Source organism: Haliotis asinina, chromosome 10 (genome assembly GCF_037392515.1).
Source record: "Haliotis asinina isolate JCU_RB_2024 chromosome 10, JCU_Hal_asi_v2, whole genome shotgun sequence".
Classification (NCBI taxonomy): domain Eukaryota; kingdom Metazoa; phylum Mollusca; class Gastropoda; order Lepetellida; family Haliotidae; genus Haliotis; species Haliotis asinina.
In genome coordinates this window covers 55,011,026-55,033,216 of record NC_090289.1, presented here as the reverse complement: position 1 = coordinate 55,033,216, position 22,191 = coordinate 55,011,026, and the positions used below count along the sequence as shown (strand labels likewise).

Below are 22,191 nucleotides of genomic sequence, written 5' to 3'. Positions count from 1 at the left end.
AGGGCTGCACCACTGAAGCTAGTCTAGACACACACTCAACTTTCTCACCCCTCTCACCTCTCACCTCACTTGGGTCTCCTTTGCAATGTATCAGACATTATTAGTTTTAATTAAATCCGGGGACTAAACCTTAGAGTACCGTAGCGAATCAGTCTTCAGATTCACTTATTTCGTGAATTTCATAACTAATTATGCCTCTTTAAAGGACTCTCAGACTGTATAGGGAGTTGGGTAACGTTCACGAGAGCAGGGAGACTATATACAGATTGTAGGTTATCCCTGACAAGAGTAAGGAGTGTGTGAGTCGACGATGCTCATCCAGTCATAACAAAACGCAGGTGCCATAAAGTCACTCTTGCCCTCAGGTCACAACGAACGGGATGTTATCTTTTTGCCTGCAGGTATTGATTAGGGATTAAAATCACTGGACCGTACTCAGAATAGAACAATGAGGAATACGGCCACAGGTACTATCTAGATTACCTGGCCAAGGCTGTATACAGACCGGCGTCAAGAGGCTGACATATTTCAAGGTACGGTTTTAATGACCATCACTTACAATACAGTCAGTTTCCACTTGAATTTTGTATTTATCTAATGTCCTGTTGCAAAATACCCCTTTTCGATGCACATTTAGAATCGTCTCAAACTTGATATTGTTAAACACATTTAAGGTAAAAATGAAAACACTTTCGGGGAAATTTTCACAGTATCTCCGTTCAAACTATGGGAGTAAATTTAACAGGTACCATTCTCGTTTACAGTTGTTTACCATAGCCGACCAATGAACCAATCAACTATTTCTCTCTATTCGTTGGTTTCACGTTAATTTCAGGCTCGCTGTGAGCATGCGCAAAACGTGTAAAAATATCTACTGGTCAATTCCGCTTTGGACGTACGCATACCGATAGTGTAAATACACTCAAAACAAAGTGATTAAATAATAATTATTTACGAGTGACAACTGTTCATAGCTGACTAAATATGTCAATTTACATATGCTTTTCAGGTATTGATGTGCTGTTTTGGTTGCAGCTGCATCAGAAATGTGTGGTGTGATAGTTGTGATAAGGGGATGTGCGGGAAGAACGGTTGTGGCGAGATGTGTTTATACAAGAACTTATTGACATAAATCAAGCTATTTATTTCTCTACTCCCGGTCTTTTGTACATACAGGTATAAAAATAAGTTGTAATAGACATAAAACTATGTATTTGGTTTGATTTTTCGTTTTCTTTAGCGTGTGTTTACATTATCGGTATGCGTACGTCCAAAGCGGAATTGACCAGTAGATTATTTTACACGCTCTGCGCATGCGCACAGCGAGTCAGTAATTAATGTGAAACCAACGAATTCAGTCGCGTCGCGTTATAAGTGATACTGTAGTGTGTGTTGGTTGTGTATTCCGGTGGTACGCTCATTGCTAAGACTAACGCATAGTCTCTGTATAGATATATATACTTTTAATAGCAACAAAAACAAACATATAAACTTAATAGGAGCACCAGGAAGACCAAAGATTCAGAACCCGAGGGAATATAGCCTTGCTTCATTTGAGCATTGTAAATAGGACTTTATTGGTACTAAGGAAAGTAGTGTGGCTGTGGGATTGTGATACTGACTATTTCCATGTTCCACTTTGCACTGATCTCATCGTTAGTTCCCCTTGTATAATTCTCACATCATTCAGGCCATGTGTTCACACGTGTGTGGGAACGTGATCAACTTATGTAGCAGACCCATATATGCGTAACTGGTTAGAAAGGGTTGTACAAAAAGCATGCTCACACTTGCTCGGTTGGGTAAAGGTGTTAAACGTTTATTTCCAAGTTCAACCAACCGTGGAGGCCAAACAGGACAGCTCATTTCCGTGAGGAGGGAGGCGAAAGAGATTAAGTCGGGATCATGAAGTGCAAAACAGTGACACGGAAAAATGAGTTAAGGTTATTATGAAGCATATTGATAATATCCTGAAATAATCGATTATATCTTGAATTAAACTGGAGACATCTTGAAATTAAAAGCATCTGTAAGACTTATTATGTATTTTGAAATTAATACTATCTTAAATTGTTGGCAAAGACATTTGAAGGTATCTCAAATTGAACTGGAGATATCACAAACTATGTTATCAATAATATCTGAATAATATTTTAAAATATCACTAAATCTGCTTTGAATGTCATAAAATAATTAAAAATATTTTCAATTATTTACATATATCTTTAAATCATTCTTGATCTTTAAAAAGATACAGATATCTATAGAATAATTAATGATATTCTTTAATTCTTAATACATCGTAAAAACTCTTGCCATGTGCCCGCCGTGCTCCCTGTTCACAGTTCCGAACGTCAGACAAGAGCCCCATCATGCTCCTTACGAAAGTACCATGGTGACGTGCGACAGTAAACTGATTCGCAAGCAGTCGGAATGCCTCAGTACACCCTTACGCTTGAGTGAATTCACAACCACTGTAGTTACCTCCCTTCAGTACATTGTCTCATCGTGGGTTTTACTGATCACATTCTTTTCAGGCTGGCCTGTATATTCTCACGTGTTTCCCCACGTTATTGGCTTTGGACCACAACACCCGGGAACTTAGTTGTATAAGAAGGGAGGGAAGAGGACACGTTTGCCAGCTAAACAACAACCTCCCGTAAGTAAACAGAAATATCTGCATATTTTACAATTTAAACCAAAGGAACTAGTAATGTGTTAGAATTTTTGTTAAGTGAACAAATCCTTGATAACTATTGTACATAATATTGCTGGATTTTTATCGCCATTTGAAAAGGACCTCAGAAAGGCTTGACAGGTTGGTGATGTAGAATCAAAAGCTAACACTAGTCTTGTGACAGTTTTGTTCATGTGTAGATCAATAGTAGATATACAGTAGATGGTTTCAGTAATATCGATCAGTTGTCTTTGAACAGTAGCTGTGAATGTCCTCATGTAATGCTCTGTAATGTCCGTTTGTTGCCTGGTAACTGCTTTGGTAGATCTTACACCGAGGCCAGCGCTGTGTGACCCTCCATTTGATTCAATGTTATTATTTTTATATAGTATTATGGGATATATATATATATATTTATATAGCGACTATCCACATATCCACGCAACTAGTACATGCACAAAGCGTTGGTATCCATGGTTATCATCTAGTAGTCACACATCAGGTGTATCTGCCAGTGTTTGAATGCTCCTGTCTACCGTCTAGTAGTCATGCATCAGGTGTATCTGCCAGTGTTTGAATGCTCCTGTCTACCGTCTAGTAGTCACACATCAGGTGTATCTGCCAGTGTTTGAATGCTCCTGTCTACCGTCTAGTAGTCACACATCAGGTGTATCTGCCAGTGTTTGAATGCTCCTGTCTACCGTCTAGTAGTCACACATCAGGTGTATCTGCCAGTGTTTGAATGCTCCTGTCTACCGTCTAGTAGTCACACATCAGGTGTATCTGCCAGTGTTTGAATGCTCCTGTCTACCGTCTAGTAGTCATGCATCAGGTGTATCTGCCAGTGTTTGAATGCTCCTGTCTACCGTCTAGTAGTCATGCATCAGGTGTATCTGCCAGTGTTTGAATGCTCCTGTCTACCGTCTAGTAGTCACACATCAGGTGTATCTGCCAGTGTTTGAATGCTCCTGTCTACCGTCTAGTAGTCACACATCAGGTGTATCTGCCAGTGTTTGAATGCTCCTGTCTACCGTCTAGTAGTCATGCATCAGGTGTATTTGCCAGTGTTTGAATGCTCCTGTCTACCGTCTAGTAGTCATACATCAGGTGTATCTGCCAGTGTTTGAATGCTACTGTCTACCGTCTAGTATTGATGCATCTGGTGCATGTGCCAGTGTTCGAATGCTCCTGTCTACTGTCTAGCAGTGACACATCAGGTGAATCTGCTAGTGTTTGAATGCCCCTTTCTATTGTCTAGTGGTCACACTTCAGGTGTATCTCCCGTTGTTTGAATGCTCCTGTCGGTCGTCTAGTCAGAAATCAGGTGGATCTCCCATTGTTTATATGTTTGTTTCTACAGTGTAGTTGGCACACATCATGTGGTCACGCCATTGTTTGAAGTTTGTGTCTAAAGACTAGTTGTCATATAATATATGGACAGCAGATTGCTTGAATCTCCACGGATTCACCGGTCCAATCAATTTCATACTTCAAAAGTCTGACAAAATGGAAACAAAAGTACTTTTCAGTGTAATGTCGAGATGTATTGATGATAAGAACAGACATGTGTACATTGATCAATGTTCATATTATGAACCTTTGTACTACCCAAATAAGGAGACAACTCCAGTATTGGGGTCCGTGCGAGGCAACCTTCTTGAGATGTATATATATGTTTCTGTTGCAGCAGCCTCTACACCGACCATTATGGCCGGACACTCGCCTTTACTCATTGCCTTGATGGTAGGCAACCTGATGGTGTTCGTGGCAAACCAGTTCCTCAGTCTATTTAGTAACACCAGGGAGTTCCTGGGGATCGAGACAAGTGCGTTGGACTCGTGTCTGTCTGTCTGTCTGTCTGTCATAACACGTGCAACTTCCACTTCAAACATACAACTCTATTGTTTGTCATGACTCCACTGGTACAAACTTTGTATCGTCCAAGAGATACTAACTGTTTGTATAAAGCATGTGTGTTTGATATTCTTGTCGTGAGAGTTCGAGGACATACCATTTTTTCCTACTCGTTAATATCACTATATCAATATATTTGTTCCATTGAACAGTATGTACTTGTAATATCGCTTATATAAACGTGTCAGCTTCATGTGAGGGGAAGTCGAAAGTTACTAGAACATCCTACACTTGTATCAAAATCCATAGCGTCCGTATACCGCTATACATGACAGCCCATGGATGGGTGTCTTTGAATCCCACCAACCAGAAGAACCTGACACAGCACATGTGTGTCGCTCTACACTACCAATTAAGTGTTACACTTTGCACAGACCAATAGACAGTAGTAATAGTTGGATCTTATTGTCCAGACGATTTCATAAAGATCTAGGAGCACATTGTCGACGCTACGAAAGCTATTTATTATATGCAATGTTGAAACGGAGTGAGTCGTCAACATTCACTCAGAAAACTGATTTGTCTGCTCTCACTGTATATTTCAGAACTCTACCCCAATACGATTGGAAATATCTCGGACAAATTGATGCTGGAGATAACACCTTCTGGTGCCACCTTCAGCATCTGGGGTGCAATCTACGTGTGGCAGGCCATTTGGATTATTTACGCCCTCGTCAACACCTGCCGTCGCGCCCCCGATGGGTACGTCTACAACAGTCCCGCCCTCCTCACAGTGACCTTCTTCAGTGTCTCTATCCTCAACTGGTTTATTGTCATTTCCTGGACCTTTCTATGGTGCTGGGAACTAGTGTGGGCAGCCTTTGTGTTTCTGGCACTCACCGCTATTACTATATACACACTCATTGGTCTGTCGTGCAAAGCTCTTGCTGAACACTCCGAGACACTCATCAAACAAGAGCGGAAAAAGGAGATATGGCTCATCCGGACTCTTGTCCAAAACGGACTAGCATTTTACGGAGCATGGTGCACCATTGCTACTCTCCTCAACGTTGCCACGGCCCTGACCTACGGCGACCATCCCAAGTTTGATCAGAGTACTTCATGCACCATTGCATTGGGTATCCTGACCACTGAACTTGTTGTCTTTTTTATCTCAGACTTGACAATACTGGATAGACACACGAGGTATATTTTTAGCGAGTATATCGTCGTAGTTATCGCCCTTTCCGGAAGCATCACTAAGAACTGGAATCCTGAGAAGAGAAATTCCATCTTCACAGCTATACTACTGGGTATGGCTGCATTGTGTTTAGTGGTGAAAGTGGTCGTGATGTTGTGGCGTCACTTCCGTGGCGCAGAAAGACAGAAAGTGTTCGTTCCAACGACAGAATCCATGCAAAACGGAGCAGCGTAACATCACCACGTATGGTGACACGTCTATATGTATCACGCCACTCCAAAACGGGTATTAGTAATTGTAACGATTAAGTGCATTACAGTGAATGTAGTGTGTTTTGACAGTTATGATCACACGTGGATGCCACTCCTGAGTGGTCATACAGTTTGGTTTGTTGATACAACACAATTTCATCTTTGTTCACCATTCAGAGGACCGATATTTTCGTTTACCTCCTACTCAAAAATATATTTCATTGTACAGCCTGTCTACTCAACCAGCCTGTATTTTAGCTTGTTCTGAAATATCCATTGTGTGTAACTATGTAACGTTTCCTTTGACAGAAATAAAGTACATATTTTCGTATATGTTACAAGTATTTGGTGTTAAAACCAAACTTCCTTGCAAACACTCCACAGGCGTTCTGATGAGGTACGACCGCTGAAGATCTGGGCTAGAATTGGTCTTTAGTAATCCATTCTTGCCACATAGGATTCGACTAACGGGATCGTGGTGTCAGGCTCGCTGATTTGGATGAGACATGTCATCGTCTCTCATTTGCGTAGACTAATGCTAATGTTGTCGATCACTGATCATGAATTGTCTGGTCCAGACTCGATTATTCAGAGCCGCCTCCACATGGCTGGAACATTGCTGAGTGCGGCGTAAACCTAACTCACTCTGACAGTGTGCAATAACCATCAGAAAATCCAAACTTAGCTTCAACGGGTTGTTACAGAATCACGTATCATGTCTTGCCTCAGTCCTGGAAACGGTTGGAAAGCTTTAGCACAAAATATATATTGTCTTATTTGGACCCGTGTTCGGGAGCACAGTGTTCGAAAATCTAGGCCCAAGCAATTATTCAATAGAAAGTGTCAGACCAGCATGAAGCTATACCTAAGAGAAATGGAATGAATTCAGAACCAGAAAATATATGTGGATGCAGAATGAAGAAATGTCCTGTTTTGGAAACACAGTTTTTCAAAATCATAATGCAAGTTGAAGAGTCGGCAAATAGTGTTCTCGCTTGTCAGTAGAGACCTGGGTAGCTTCGTTCAGTGTTTACGGATATGTTATTTCTATATGGGTTCAAATACATGTATATTCATTTCATTCATACATGGCGTTCGTATATATTGCAGAAATTTTATCGTGGGTTTTGTTCAAGCTGTGGTATTTTCTCAGCAACCCATGTTTGCCATAAAAGGCGACTATGCTTGTCGTAAGAGGCGACTAACGGGATCGGATGGTTAGGCTCGCTGACTTGGTTGACACATGTCACCGGTTCTCTTTTGCGCAGATCGATGCTCATGTTGTTGATCACTGGATTGGCTGGTCCAGACTCGATTATTGACAGACCGCCGCCATATAACTGGAATATTGCTGAGTGCTGATTGCTGAAAACTAAACCCACTCACTGTCTGTGGTATTTGCACAGTCACCTTTGACAACGTGTCCTGTATTTGCAAATGATGTTTTAACATGGTGTCTCGGGGAAAGAATCCAGTTTTCGTTCAATCCGTTTTGTCACCATTACACACAAATATCACATGCCAGAAATGTTTGGTGTGTTTCAACATCACAATATGACATTACAGGGCATCTTTCATATGTTGTGTTGTTTTGTTGGTTGCCTTCACTATATAATCACCGGTGCGTTTATCCTTAAAATGAAAGAGTCATTGACTATACAAGTTTGTAATGTTCTACGGTTCATCAAACGCCGATATACAATGTCAAGATACGCAACATGCACATACTTGAGTTAGTCTTCTATGCATAGTAGATATATATTAACAGGTATCGAGTATTTGAAAAAGCCCATCTGGATGTGGTTTTGACGCCAGATGAAAGTTTTTCTGGGGTCCACTGCTGACGCAGCCTTAGCTGAAAGGTCAGAATTACACATCCTTTTACCTATATACATGTGAACAGGTGGTTTGGGTGGTATAGATCAGCAGTGCAAGCCAACTACCAAATGCATTTAAACCATTATTCTCCTGGAAGTGTATTGAGAGCCTTCATAATAATGTAAGGCAGCACTGCGATATTCGTGTGAAATTCCCACTAAGCCCGTTCACAAACGTGGCCTAATGAGCCCCTAGGTTGTTTAGCACCTGAAAGGTGAGACCATCAAACAGGTCCAGTTGACGCCTTCAAGTCTTCCACCACTCCCAGCTCTCACAAGGAAGTGCCATGTTTTGTTGTCTAATATCCAGGGGTAAGCGGGTATAATCCACTTGCTGGCTGATGGTGAGACACGTGTCTAAGTTATTGTTTATACAATACTGACTGTTACAGGAAAGTGTACAGCCAACAGGCATGTTAAACGGTGGCTAACATGGGATACAATAAGAGACTCCTATTCGTTCTAGTATGTATAATACAATGAGTAACAGCTTTGTGTTTACAATGACTGTTTATTGTCCAGAAACGTTCTAAAAAGGCTTGTTTTATATGTATTTTAAGTTATATATATATATATATATGTCCTTTTGCTCTGATGTTTACATAATCTAAAGCCATAATTTCTGCCCCAGTCCTTGTTTCGCAAAGTTTGTAGATAATGTGTTCGTGAATGATGCTAAAATCATTAAAGCAGCGAGGCAAGATATTCACAAGAGTGAGTGAGTGAGTGTAGTAATTAGCAGATTGTTGCTACATCGGGATTGTAATGTATTCATGACTCTGCCACAAGTGGTCGGAATACAAGCCGTTTAAATTGTACCTGACTTTCACACCGAGACACAAAACAGTACATATACAGAAACAATTCAGATGTTTATCTAACAGGTTCCTTTTAAGAGTATTACGAATACAGATTAACAGCGACAGACCTTTAATAGCTTATTATTGAAACAGACAATTGTTTGCTACACAATGAAACAAAAGACAAGGAAGAAAAGGCATCTAATACAACAGCAGCGACGCGAACCCAAGTAACAATACGCATTACAATACAGTTAAAACTGGCATGTCTTAACAAAACAGCGTTAATGAGTTGTCGCTGTGATGCCACATATAAGAGTCGCCCATTTCTGCTCGGGTTAAGGATATCACACAACCAGGCCCTCAGGTAACTAGTTACACACTCTGGTTAGACAGGTTTGAGCATTTTCAAAGTCGGAATGGTTGCTCTTTTTTATAAGTTTAGAGTTTTGTACTCGTATACCACGTATGGTGACATGGAGCATACAGCTATACGTTTGTTAAGATTTACACTGAATCGTTCGTTACTAGAACATGATAGTTCACAACTCACCTCATCTATATGTGGACATTTATAAACATAGTTAGGAGGAAGATATCTGTCTTAGATTTTGTAGTGAAAGGTTGAAGTGAAAATTGGAATTCATCCTCATCACAAGTATTCAATAAAGTGCAAACGCTTTATGTGATTGTGAATGTTTTGACATCTACCTTGTGTTTCGCATAAAGTGCGTGTAACATAAAACTCAACGTTAGATTCAATCAAAGTATACCAGGAAACGACTCAGAACCCCAAACACACTTCACACCCGCTTCACACAATATAATAGCTGTTAATATTGCAAATGTTTTACCATAACACAGAACTATTTTAAAACATTCGAAACCTTTTTACCACACACAATACGTTTATGGACTGCTCTATCAAGCTCTATCAAAGGGTCTAACATGTGTCATACATGGGATTACACTTTATTTGTAGTAAAATACAAATTCTATTATGTTTTTTAGTCCCATCCGGGATTCGAACTCGCGCCCTCAGAGTCAGGCACCTAATCGCCAGCATACAGAGGCAGCCGCACTCGCAGCTCAGCCATCGCGACATTAAAAGAGTCAAAGAGAATCAGAATCTCAGAATTTAGAAATCTAATTACAAAAAGCTAAACTATAATTTATTTTGACTTTAATTATGGCACACGCTTTTGTCAAATCGTTCACTGCCTGCTCGGGCTCTGTTGTAGCGATGTAAACGCCGTTAAGTATGTACGGCATTTGTTAGACAGTTTATATTGCTCGTGTGGATATCAGAGTGTTAACGCCCTACACCATTTTTCACTTGCGGTACTCAGATAACAAGAAATAAAATACTTTTATATTACCTTTTATAACCTGGAGACCATTACGAACGGATACAAAGAGCTTATTCACTGTGAAAAACAGAAAATAGCTGAACCCGTCCACGATTTTCCATCAAGCCACAACGCTTTAAATTGTCAGATAAAAAAAATAAGTAACAGCCTCCTCTTAATTGTCCTATCTCTTATTTGTCTAGTATTTCTACATTTGTTAGACATATAAACCGTAACGCTGTATGTATGCTTACCGAAATGATAGCTGTATTGTGCATTTGATGTAATTTGCATAAATAGAGTATTTACAGGAGTCAACATCGATAAGGATACATGCTTCATATAAGATTGAGTTATAATGTACGGGAGCGGTGTTTTGAAATAAGCTGTAAAGCTTGGTCACAATCCCATTTAATTTTCATGAATAAAAATATGTCTAGACCCAAACATTCGATAATCCAATATCAGATGAACATAACGATATCGCAATGTTGACTTTTTTCATCTGCACTACCACCTTTTCAGTAACAAGTTATTTACATCTAAGGAAATGATTTAATATGTTCTTGTTACGTTTCAGGGTATCCAGTAACCATGGTTACCATGACGCGAGGACATTCGCCTTTCCTCGTCCTAAGCATGTTGGTCAACTGGGCAATGTTCATTGTCAACTTGTTGACTATCTACCTTGGACGGATGCCACAACTAGTTGGCGGTTCCTACAGTAAGTAAACACCCCATTCTGTCCAGGTTGACAGCCCCTAAAACACGTTGTGGAAGTCCACCTGTGTGCGTGGTAAACGTACCCGATGTCAGGGCGTCAATGGATTAACACTGAACTAGGTTAACGCCAAATAATATATGTTGTTGGTTTACCATATTTCACTATACTAAATGGAACGCCTGTGTAAATCCCGTCTGCATATCCTAAACGAACACACATTTGAATCTCGCCTGTCTAGGTTTTATCGCCTGTACGAAAGGAGCCCACATGTGAATCCCATCTGTCGGAGCGTTAATGCATGCACTGTCTAAGCACACAGTCCTATGAATGTCACCCTTCTGAGTGTTAATACATGCTATCCGAACACATGTGTGACTCCCTGTGGGAATTTTAATGCATGCACTAAATGAATGCGCATGTGAATCCCTGCTGTCTGAGTGTTATTGCATACGGGACAACGGGATAGCCTAGTGGTTAAAGCGTTCGGTCGTCACGTCCAAGACCCGGGTTCGATTCACCACATGGGTTCAATTTGAGAAGCCCATTTCTGGTGTCCCCCGCCGCGATATTGCTCAAACATCGCTAAAAGCGGCGTAAAACTAAACTCATTCACTATGCATATACATTACTCTCTGAGTGTTAATGCATACACTATCAGAACATGTGTGAATGCATACTCTCTGAGTGTTAATGCTAAACACTTTCGAAACATATGTTAGAGAGATATGTTTTAGAGTGCAGGATTATGCCCACTGTTCATTTACACATGACACCACTAGTAATGTTCATTTACAGGAATTCTCATCAACGAGGTCCAAGACATATCTGACAAGTATGCTATAGAGATCACTCCAGCCAGCCCGACGTTCAGCATCTGGGGGATCATCTTCGTGTGGCAAGCTCTGTGGATGCTCTACGGCAGCATCAACATCTGCAGGTACGTCATCCCATCTGCTGATCATGGGTTCGAATCTATATCCAGCCTAGTTATATTTTAGGAGTGTTAAAGAAAGACCCATAGACTCGAAAATGTGATTAGCGTCTGAGATCTGAATCGTTTTTATCCCATCTTATTGGTTGCTACCGCAAAGCCAAACTCAAAGGACATCCTAGGACGATGTTTGAGAATTTTGATCGGAGAACGAAATGGCGACCATGGCGTCAGTCACAAAGCATGTGCATGAAGCGAGTCCCACTTTTAACATTACGTTTCAGAAGATAATATAAAAGAATCAGGTCGGAAAAGTTGCAATTTTGATGTAGAAAAAAAATTATAGTTCAAGATGAACAACATATTTCATCCTTCCTCAAAGGCTTTGGGAAACTTTTTTTCCATTGATGCGAGAGATGCTATGATATGTCGGAACCGTGTTAAACTTTCAGAATTTGCAGGATGAGACAACACATTCCGACTGTCACTTTCCGAGCAAGTGGGAATCTTGTAAAGAGATCAGTTGTTAAAATCAAGAATAGCTGTGGAAGCTGATAAAATTCGGTGTTTCATTGGAATCCAGTCAGCACATAGAGAAAGCCCATGTCAAGTCGAAAGTCTCTCTCATATTGCGCACATTGATCAGTCGTCTACATACCATCAAAATAAACTCACTACTGTCGTGGCAAAACGCTGGTGGCTAGTAGTTTGGCCATGTATTGAAACAGTGATAACAGCCCCGCTGTGCTGCACACTGCGATACATCACCTGGGCGTTATTTCTTTTGCTATAGCGTCCTATCTTCAACATCCCTGGGGCGATGGGATAACTCGTCACACTGAATGCCCGGTTCGACTCTCCACGTGAATACAATGTTCCGATGTCCCCAGTCGTGATAGCTAAAACGAAGTAAAAGCCAACTCCTTCATTCAAATTCGTTGACAGAAATCACTTTGAAGAGTGCACATGTGTGCAAATTGACGGCTCTGTGTTGGTAGTTATCGGTCAGGGAGAGTTAAGGTTGGCTAAGCTATTCCGAGCATTGCCCCTTTTAACAATAGGATCGTATGATACATTTCTAATTAACATTTTCTAGTTAGACCAAGCGGCGATGTGCATGATAACTCGTTGGCAATACGTACCAGTGTCTGAGACTGCGTTTATTTTACTTCTGGACGTGATAAGGGACCTATTTGTAAGGTTGTCCCATGATTGTTTGTTAACCACTCTCACTCACCCAAACATAGATGAAAACATACGAGTCTGTTCAAAACACTTTATCGACAAAAATAACAATCATATATTGTGAGATGTTTTCACCTTTTGCTCATTTTTTCGAATTAAACCCAATCTTTATCTTTATCAGGAAAGCCCCCAATGGCCCGGTGTACGTCAGTCCGACCTTGCTGAGACCGTTGTTGTTCTTGACGTCCGCTCTCAACTGGGCCGTGGTCCTTGGATGGAGCTTCCTGTTTGACCGTGAGTACTTGTGGTTGTCCATGGTCTTCCTGTTGCTCACATACCTGTCCACGTACATCTGCCTGGGTCTGTCCTACCGTGACATGGCCTCTCACGAATCCACCCTCGTCGACCAAGGCCGGACGGTAGATGTGTGGCTGGTGCGTGTGTTGGTACAGAACGGACTGGCCACCTACGCAGCTTGGTGCACCATTGCTACCTTGTTAAACCTTGCAGCAGCTCTTGCCTATGAAAGGGACTTTACAATCACACCAAGAACGAGCTCAACTATTTCCCTTGGCATACTTGCTGGTGAACTCGTGTTGTTTTCTATCTCTGACTGGACATTCCTGGATAAATATACCCGTTACACCGTCACACCATACCTTGTGTTGATAGTGGCGCTCTCTGGGAGCATTGCCCAGAACTGGCAACCAGGGGCAGTTAACTCTACATTCACCGTAGTGTTGCTCGTCATGTCGGTCATCGTATTTGTGGTGAAACTTGTCCTCGTGTATTTCCGGCACACTCGAGAGACTGACAGCACGAAGGAAAATGTGACCATGCTTGAAATTAATCATACATTTCGCTTCTGAACTTCAACAGACAGTGGCATAAAGATGTCAGCATATGTTCATATAACTGTATTTGCTATGCCTTTGTCAATAAAGCGCTTGATATCATTCTGCATTAGGTGTTTCTTTTAAGGTCATGCTACACTGACGGTGATGGTGATGGGGGTGGACGTCATGGTGACTGATAGGGTTAAGTGTCTGACTTCGAGGGTGTGGGTTCGAATTCCGCGTAGGAACCAAGGTTGTAGGGTGAGTACCGGCCATTGTCAACAATTACACTTGGTGTAGAGAGGATATCTGTGGTTTTCTACAGTTGAACATGACATGCTGACATGTTACATAAAGGGTATTTAACCCTTATAAACGCCTCGTCTCTTCAGAGGCGTACCATTCCTTGTTCTCTTCTTGATCCGTGAAGATCCAGGTTAGAATTAATCTTGGGCAACCTATTTATGTCGTCGTACGAACTGACTATCCGGCTCGCTGACGTGTCATCGTATCCCAGTTGCTCATGTTGTTGATCACTGGATCATCTAGTCCAGACTCGATTATTTACGTAGCTGGAATATTGCTGAGAGCGGCGTAAACAACAAACAAATAAAAAGAAAAAGACTTCCTGTCTTCCCACTATCCACTCAGTTTGTTAAATTTATACTTAGGCATTGGATATCGACAGGGCGGGAGATGCTGTTCCCTTTTGAGACAATTTAGTGTCGTCAGGATTTCAGTCTTTCACGCAAGTAGTTATATATATTTGATGTAATCTCTGAACAAACATCATTTCACTACATTGAATGGCGGTTGCCAGGCGTGCTATATCATGTCCACGACAACGTGAAATAACGGTTTTTCAAGCTAGTGCTGTGTCACTAAACTGTTTGAATGCTTGAAAAATCACTCACTTCAATCGCAGAAACAGTTTCTAAAGAACTATTTTGCCATTGCTGTGACACTTTTGCACGTATCCTAAACTTGGTCTTAAATGTGACATATAGTTTCGATTGATTTTCAAACACAGAATTGCCCTGAGAGGTAAAATGTGTTGTTCCTCATGTCATTTGGTGAATTAGTTGAAGTTAAATACACGACTACACTTGGTTCTCAAACATTTACTTGCTTATTGTTGGGGCCGCGAGGAAACCTAGCAGTTAGAATGTTCGCTCGTCACCACAAAGACACGGGTTCCATTCACTACAAGAGCACAATGTGGGAAGTCCGAGTCTTTTGTCCCTTGCCGTAATATTGCTAAAAACGGGGTGAAACTAAACTCATTTACTCCTCATCGCTTCATGGTATCCGTACCAAGATTCCGGTTAGAAAACGTCAGCAGCAGTCCTGGCTTGTCCGTGGATGGACAGACTCTACGAGGAAGTTGATTGCGGGTTGTATGCTGATGAATGTTGCGATATAGAAGACGAAACATAACATAATAACTCTGATTTCGTGTACAAATTCATAAAGCAATATACCAGGAATTTCAGAAAATGAACAAATGGAATCGTCTTTACACATTGCTCTCGTGGCAAGTTGCACTGAAACGCTGTACTCGTGGGAAACCAAACCGTGTGAAGAGTGAACGTTCAAAGGAACATACCCCTACCCTACCCCACCCCTTGTTCCGAGTAAACCATGCCTAGCGTTTGTAAAATACTCACTTCAGAAGCCCTGCCAGAAATACAATATGTATCATGCGCATTGGTATAAAAGCGAGTGTTTAACATATGTATGTCAGTTATCACAGACGTTGTTTCTTGAAGATAACAGTAGGCGATCACCTGGATATCACAATAGGTCATTATTGTCCTGGTGGACAATCAGTCTGTGCTGAAAGAGGTAGGGATACGGTCTATCACCGTGACTAATGCTTTCGTTGGTTTGTGAGAACACAGTCTGTCAGGCAAGCAGAACATGCGTCGTGACACAACACGGCTCACTGACCACGTGACTACGCGAACACGTTTGCTCGCCCGCTTGATAAATATACCCCTATCTAGGTCAATGTGTTCGGTTATACAAGATCGGTTTTATAACTGCTTACTTGGACTACACGTGTTTATGTTACAGTCAGATTACGAAATCAGTCATTTCGTGAAATAACTATGAAAAACATTTCGTGAAATTACTAAGAGGGTCAGCATATTGATTGTTATGTTGCGTAATCCGCGTCCCATAAATGAGTGATCTTCATTTAACTTGCACATATATGGATAATAATTTGACGATATTGGCCTCTGAATTGTTTTGTTACCGTTGTTCATTTGTTTTAACATTTTGTAGCACCATGTAATTATTTCTGATATCATGTTTAAAATCCATGCTTTACTTATTCTGGTGTAATCACAAGAACCAACACCTCCTGTAAACATCATTTACAACTGTTGAGGAGAGGGGTAGGGCAGTATCATTACTGGTCATACACAATGAATGACACACAATTAAAAGCGAAAACGTCCCAATTCAAATTTTTGCTAAGGGCAGAACCAATTGTTCAATTACGATCATACCATGGGAACTTGTTTATGAATCAATATATTTTAGTGATGAAGACGACAGGGCGAGCGTAACGCGTTAAGCCGGTGTCACGTGTCACAAATACACGTTGAAGCTAGGTTGATTTGGAATATGTGAACGCATGTTACAGAATAAAAGTTACATTCATGGAATCTGGTTCAGTAGCTTACTGATTCGTTTATTTGGGAATATCTTCTACATGTCTACCTTGTAACCCTGTGGTAAACTCTTTCGCACATGAGTCATAGGTAGCATACTAACTGTTTGACAAAGGAAATATTTAGGAGCTCAAGCCAGTCTTTCCTTCACAAGAAATGGAAAAACGCAGGTTTCTTTAGTTAAAAATAAAGCACCACTTCCATATGTTGACACAATATCTAGAAATATGCAGATATTTAACGGGTTTATTGTCTCAGTCATAAAGAGACGCATGTATTTGGATTTATTGTACATTGTTTACTGCTGAGAAAGTATTCTCATCAACATGATCTTGAAACTGTTTACTTCATACACTCACCCAGTGGGAACTCGTACCCTTATCTGACGCCGGTGACTGGACCATTGGGCGTAACCCACACTTTTGTGTTTGGACGATCTGCACATGAACCGCGAACAACGAAAGTGGAGTGTTGGTCTTTACTACCAAGACCATCCTTTATCACTCGGGATAATCATGGTACTTTCGTATGATGTAGTTTGTGTGCTGGCGAACAGCTGCCTGGCTCTGAGGATGAGGGTTCGATTCCCACATTTTGAAGCTGGAAGGACACGAATACGTGACACATTTTATTGAATAACAACTTTATCGTTTGTCACGGCGGCTAATAATAAATCTCGTAAAAAAATCACTCCATGAACAATGTGCGTATCTTTATTTAGTGAAACCGTTCATGGTCGAAGATTACGAAAGAAAAACAAATGTTTGATATTGTGTATCTGACAGAAAGTATACATCGTCCACCGTCATTTACTGATTCCAGTTCTGCTGCTACATTAACACTGTTTAAGTCGGCGTCAAGGAATCATCTCGCCCCAACGCAGCCCACAGGCGCTGCATTGTGCTCCGATTGGCTGCGACTAACACAGGGTGCTTATTTAACAGGGCGGATCAACCAGTCACGTTGTACCACGGGTGAGTTAGGTATGCACTGGTCGCAAGTCAGTTCATTGAAAGGGTTGCATAAGCGCTGACTTCAAAGGTGCTGGACGCCTGAGGTGGACCCCGCAGTAAAAGCACAACTCCGTACAACGCAAGAGTGCGCAGAAGGTAAGAGGTCTGTTTCGGTGCTACTTTACGGTGGACATCAATGTGATGGTATAATTTTTTCAGCTGAATGGTATAAGTTCATATATATATATATTAAAAAATTATACCATCACATTGTATATATATATATATATATATATATATGTGTGTGTGTGTGTGTGTGTGTGTGTGTGTGTGTGTGTGTGTGTGTGTGTGTGTGTGTTAAAATGTATTTTCAAATCTGTTCACAAGAACTGTTAACAACACATGTGAAAGTGTTTTGCTGTCAGTGAAACCCTGGAATTGAAATCTCTACAAATCGGCGGATACCCGATTCTGTGTGAGAAGTATGGAATAAACACAGCAGCAGATATGTCAGAAAGACATTCAATGTGTGATAAGAAAAACAATAACATTATCAATCCAGATTGTCACATAAAACCAAAAAGAATCCGAGACTTTTCTATAACATTATAAATGTTCCAATTTTAAATGCTGGTGTTGAAATGAATCGAACTGTGAGCAGTGTAGTGTAGTCAGAGTGAAAAAGTACACGGCAGAGTCGTAACTTCAAACATAAATTGAACTCGTATTACGTCTACAGAATTCGGGGAGGTGGGATATTCTAGACTTAGTGGTTAACGTGTTCGTTCGAACCGGCTAAGATCCGAGTTCGATTCACCACATGGGTACAACATGAGAAGTCCATTTCTTGTGCCGACCACCAAAAGAAGCCTAAAAGTAAAGTCACTCACTCACTCACTCTCTACATAATTAATGGTATCAAACTATAATCGGACGCATTGTGGAATCTGTTATTATACAGCTGAAAAATCATGATTACTGTTTAAAAAGAAAACCAAAACATAAAAAATAGGAAACATTTATTTTAAGAGAAAAATGTCATTTGTGGTGTAGCATTCCAAGAGAAAACAACCAATTCAGGTCCGCAAACATAGCGCAAAATGAGTACAGTTGATACAGCGTGAAGCCAAAGAAACAAGTTCACTAAACGTTGTGTCCACTGGAGTAAGCTGCGGCCAGTTCGGACACTCAGCACAACAAACCAGGCTCATTGAATAGAATCTGGAATAAACATAGCAACAGGACAGGACGTCGGCCTCTTTTCTTACCTGAACCGTGTCATGTCACCCAAAGATCGACGTCCTATGCAAACAACTTGCAGCCTGTTCTGCTCTCGGACGAGGAGTAACTGAGTGAATCTAATTTTATGCCGCTTTTAACACTATTCCAGCAATATCACTTCGGCCTGACGAGGAGACTGAGTTGTACACACAGACTGTTGTTAAGGGACGTGGCCTGTAATGCATGGAGATTCTACGCCTATCTTTTGTTAACTTAATCATATCTTAACTTTCTCGCATTCCGCTGTATTCTCCACCGGAAGAATAAAGCGTTTGAATGTCTTTGTCATTGTAAACCACTGTTGTAATGGCATGGCAACGTCTTGTTATAATTTTTGTGGACGCTACTTAGTGACGTCACGCTCTGGATTTGTCAAAACGCCAGTGTGGTAATCAAAGCTCTTGTTACAACTAGATGTAAGGGGATTTTACGAACTTAACTAACCGAAGATTACGATGATAATCGCTAAGCCAGTTAATTACCTGTATGTGTTTGGTTTCAGGTTTGTTTGCGATTACTCATGATGAAGTCGCCCCCGCCAATGTTGTTGCAGGCCCTCAATATTGGGGCTCTCCTCGCCTTCATACTCACCGCCATCTTCAACGGACTGGCAGCAGACACCAGCTTAGGTAAGCTTGTGGCCAGCATGTGGGTAGGCCATACCGGGTTAGTGACAGATCGAAGACGGGTGTAGCCAGTTTAGACTGTACTGTTGAATATTCTCTCTGGCTTTTATGGTTACAATTTTGAATTTTAAGTACATGTATGTACAATATACGCATTTATAAATTTGTTAAGATTGATTTTATCTTTTGACTAAATGTGACATCCACGCACACACCTACAGCGTTGACCTGAGGGTATGCTCGCCTTTTGGTAACTTGTGTGTCCGCTTCAGTCACTATTGAATAATGAATGTATTTATGGTAATGTACAATGTTCAACATGTCGCTAAAAGCAGTCATTATGACATGTTCATCTTGCAGTCCTTGTATTATATGATGTAGCATTACGCAGACTTGACATAAGTTCCAACTGTGTTAATATATATCGCGTATTATTACGAAAACGATATGTTGAGCTTCGCTTAACTTTTCGTTTCACTCCTTCTCTACCTCCCTAGTTGGTCTGTCTTGCTGTTGCCCTATTGAAGCCTTGCATCATGTTTTCTTGTATATTCTGGAATTTTCTTAACTCCCCTGACGGCCGCCCACAAACGTACAATAACGATCATCTGACGTGGCTGCGTCCAGTGCAAATTCTCAGGAGAATATAATATTGATATTGCGTTTGAGCATTAAGACGTTTGTAGTTATCAGCTTAAAACCCCCCGTGCCATGTTGCTTCACACAATAAATTACATTGATATCAACTATCACACATTGATATCAACTAAAAATTGGGATTTGGTTCATGCTAGCTTTTTAAAAGGTCATTTTTAGTCATTTTACGCGAGTATTAGTTTAAATTGTACTGTGTAGTTCTGTAACATATATTGTACTGTGTAGTTCTGTAACATATATTGTACTGTGTAGTTCTGTAACATCTCGTCAGATAATACAAATACACGAGTATTGGTGTAAATTGTTCTCAGTCTACTTCTGTAACAAAACCTCCAAGATTGCAAAATTTACATTTACTAAAACCAGTGACCCATTAAACTGTGAATGGTAATATATTTCACATTGTGTTTGTTGCAGGTATCTTCCTGAACTCCACAGGGGACATCTCGGACGCTTTCTACGTGGAGATCACCCCGGCAGGCTGGACCTTCAGCATCTGGGGTCTGATCTATACGTGGCAGGGTGCCTGGATCATCTACTCACTGGTCCGTATTTGCAGGAGGACTGCAGAAGGACCCCTTTACCTCAACCCCATTCTTCTTACCCCGGCCTTCTTCGGCGTGTACATTCTGAACCTATTTCTCAACATCAGCTGGCTCTTGCTGTTTGACCGCCAACTCATCGAACTGTCCTTCAGCTTCCTGTTCGCCATTGCGTTCACCCTGTACATCTGCTTGTATATCTCCTACAAAACACTGAATGATAACATGGAGGTTCTAGCTAAACTGAATCTCAAGATTGAAGACACGTTGATGCGTGTATTTGTCCACAACGGGCTGGGTATATATGCGGCGTGGACCACCACAGCTACCTTCCTCAACATGGGTTTTGTCATTGCCTACAGAGCAAACCCTCCCATCGACCAGAGCACTGCCTCCTCAATCTCTCTCGGCTTCATCACCGCCGCTTTGCTTCTCTTCGTCATTACCGACCTCTTCTTATTCGACAAGTACAGCCGGTACACCATCACTCCGTACTGCGTCGTCATATGGGCTCTGTCTGGCAGTCTAGACAAGAACTATGACGCTGCTCGTGGAAATTCCATCTTCACCATTGTACTCATAGTGCTAGGCGTGTTAGCCCTTATTGCTAAGATCGTCTTAGTCATCATCCGAAGCAAGTCAAGGCCTGTGTTTAATTCATCCACAAATATTACGGCGCCCGAGAAGCAAGACAACGTGGGCATGGCCTGATTTGATCGACACGCTTCATTGACTAAAGTAACCCGTGAAGATCTGGGTTAGTATCATTCTTAAAAACATGCTTGCCGTAAGAGGCGGTTAACAGGATCAGGCAGTGGGGCTCGCTGACTTACCTATTGCGTCTCATCGTGTCCCATGTACATCGATTCACGCTCATGATGACAATCACTGGATCCTCTTGTCCATACTACAGTACTTGCCGACCCTGGTCATACAGCTGGGGTGAGTGAATTCAGTCTTACGCCACAATCAGCAATATTCCAGCTATATGGCGTCAGTCTGTAAATAATCGAATCTGGACCAGACAATCCAGTGATAACAGCACAATCATCCATCTGCGCAAATGGGAATGGCTGACGTGTCATCCAAGTCAGCGAGCCTAACCACTCAATCCCGTTCGTCGCCTCTTCCGACGAGCATAGTCGCCTTTTATGACAGCATGGGTTGCTGAAGACGTTTTCTACCCCGGACCTTCACAGGTATATAGCTGGAATATTGTTGATATACCTTGATTTGTTTATATCCAGGTCCTCTGCCGATAATCCAGGAGACATTATTGTTTAACTTATTTTCTTGCCTATTTTTGTATGTTTTATTATGTTTTTTGTTATGATTATGGGGAAGAGTTAACATATATGAGTCATGATATGTTTGAACCTTTAGCATTCAAAATAAACTCTTCGACTAAATTTTATTTTCGTTTTCAGTGTTTTTTTATCAGTAGGTTTGTGTATCTGGTTAAGAGTTTTTGTGTTTAAACAGAAACTGTATGTGCCTATATTATGGCATTATTATGTATTATAGCATTATCGGAAGCGTCATGGAGACATTTATCTCCGGTGAAGATCATCACTGGGGCTTATATCGCTTAGAAACTGCGTTAAAAAGACATGTAGATGTATAGACCCTACCATAGTACCATGTAAAAGGAAAGGGATGAATCGACGAAACCATCCCTCCCTCCATCAAATGATCGAAAGTTAGATCATTTCCCTACAAAATGAGCCAGAAATAGTCATAATCGGACCATTATTTCAAAAGTTATA

The 22,191-nt window shown here is 41.1% G+C and overlaps 3 protein-coding genes across 5 annotated transcripts; all 3 read left to right on the top strand.

Moving 5' to 3' along the window:
* The first annotated feature begins 462 nt into the window (after window positions 1-462).
* On the top strand, window positions 463-6,324 carry LOC137298312 (uncharacterized). 3 transcript variants are annotated; one of them, XM_067830512.1, is made up of 4 exons: window positions 463-533; window positions 2,538-2,659; window positions 4,365-4,502; window positions 5,137-6,324. In XM_067830512.1, exons 3-4 carry the CDS (start codon window positions 4,385-4,387, stop codon window positions 5,964-5,966), a joined length of 948 nt encoding a protein of 315 aa, XP_067686613.1. In that variant the 5' UTR covers window positions 463-533; window positions 2,538-2,659; window positions 4,365-4,384; the 3' UTR covers window positions 5,967-6,324. The 3 variants fall into 3 exon arrangements, with proteins under 3 accessions (XP_067686613.1, XP_067686612.1, XP_067686614.1); XM_067830511.1 differs by lacking the exon at window positions 463-533 and having other exon boundaries at window positions 2,408-2,659; XM_067830513.1 differs by lacking the exon at window positions 463-533 and having other exon boundaries at window positions 2,588-2,659; window positions 4,368-4,502; window positions 5,137-6,278.
* Window positions 6,325-10,603: 4,279 nt separating this feature from the next.
* LOC137299132 (uncharacterized) lies at window positions 10,604-13,718 on the top strand. The gene is made up of 3 exons (XM_067831663.1): window positions 10,604-10,733; window positions 11,529-11,670; window positions 13,031-13,718. The coding sequence occupies exons 1-3, from the start codon at window positions 10,604-10,606 to the stop codon at window positions 13,716-13,718; spliced, it is 960 nt and encodes a 319-aa protein (XP_067687764.1).
* A 3,600-nt stretch (window positions 13,719-17,318) lies between these two features.
* LOC137298933 (uncharacterized) lies at window positions 17,319-21,839 on the top strand. The gene is made up of 3 exons (XM_067831317.1): window positions 17,319-17,475; window positions 19,103-19,229; window positions 20,301-21,839. The coding sequence occupies exons 2-3, from the start codon at window positions 19,121-19,123 to the stop codon at window positions 21,134-21,136; spliced, it is 945 nt and encodes a 314-aa protein (XP_067687418.1). The 5' UTR covers window positions 17,319-17,475; window positions 19,103-19,120; the 3' UTR covers window positions 21,137-21,839.
* The last annotated feature ends 352 nt before the right edge of the window (window positions 21,840-22,191 follow it).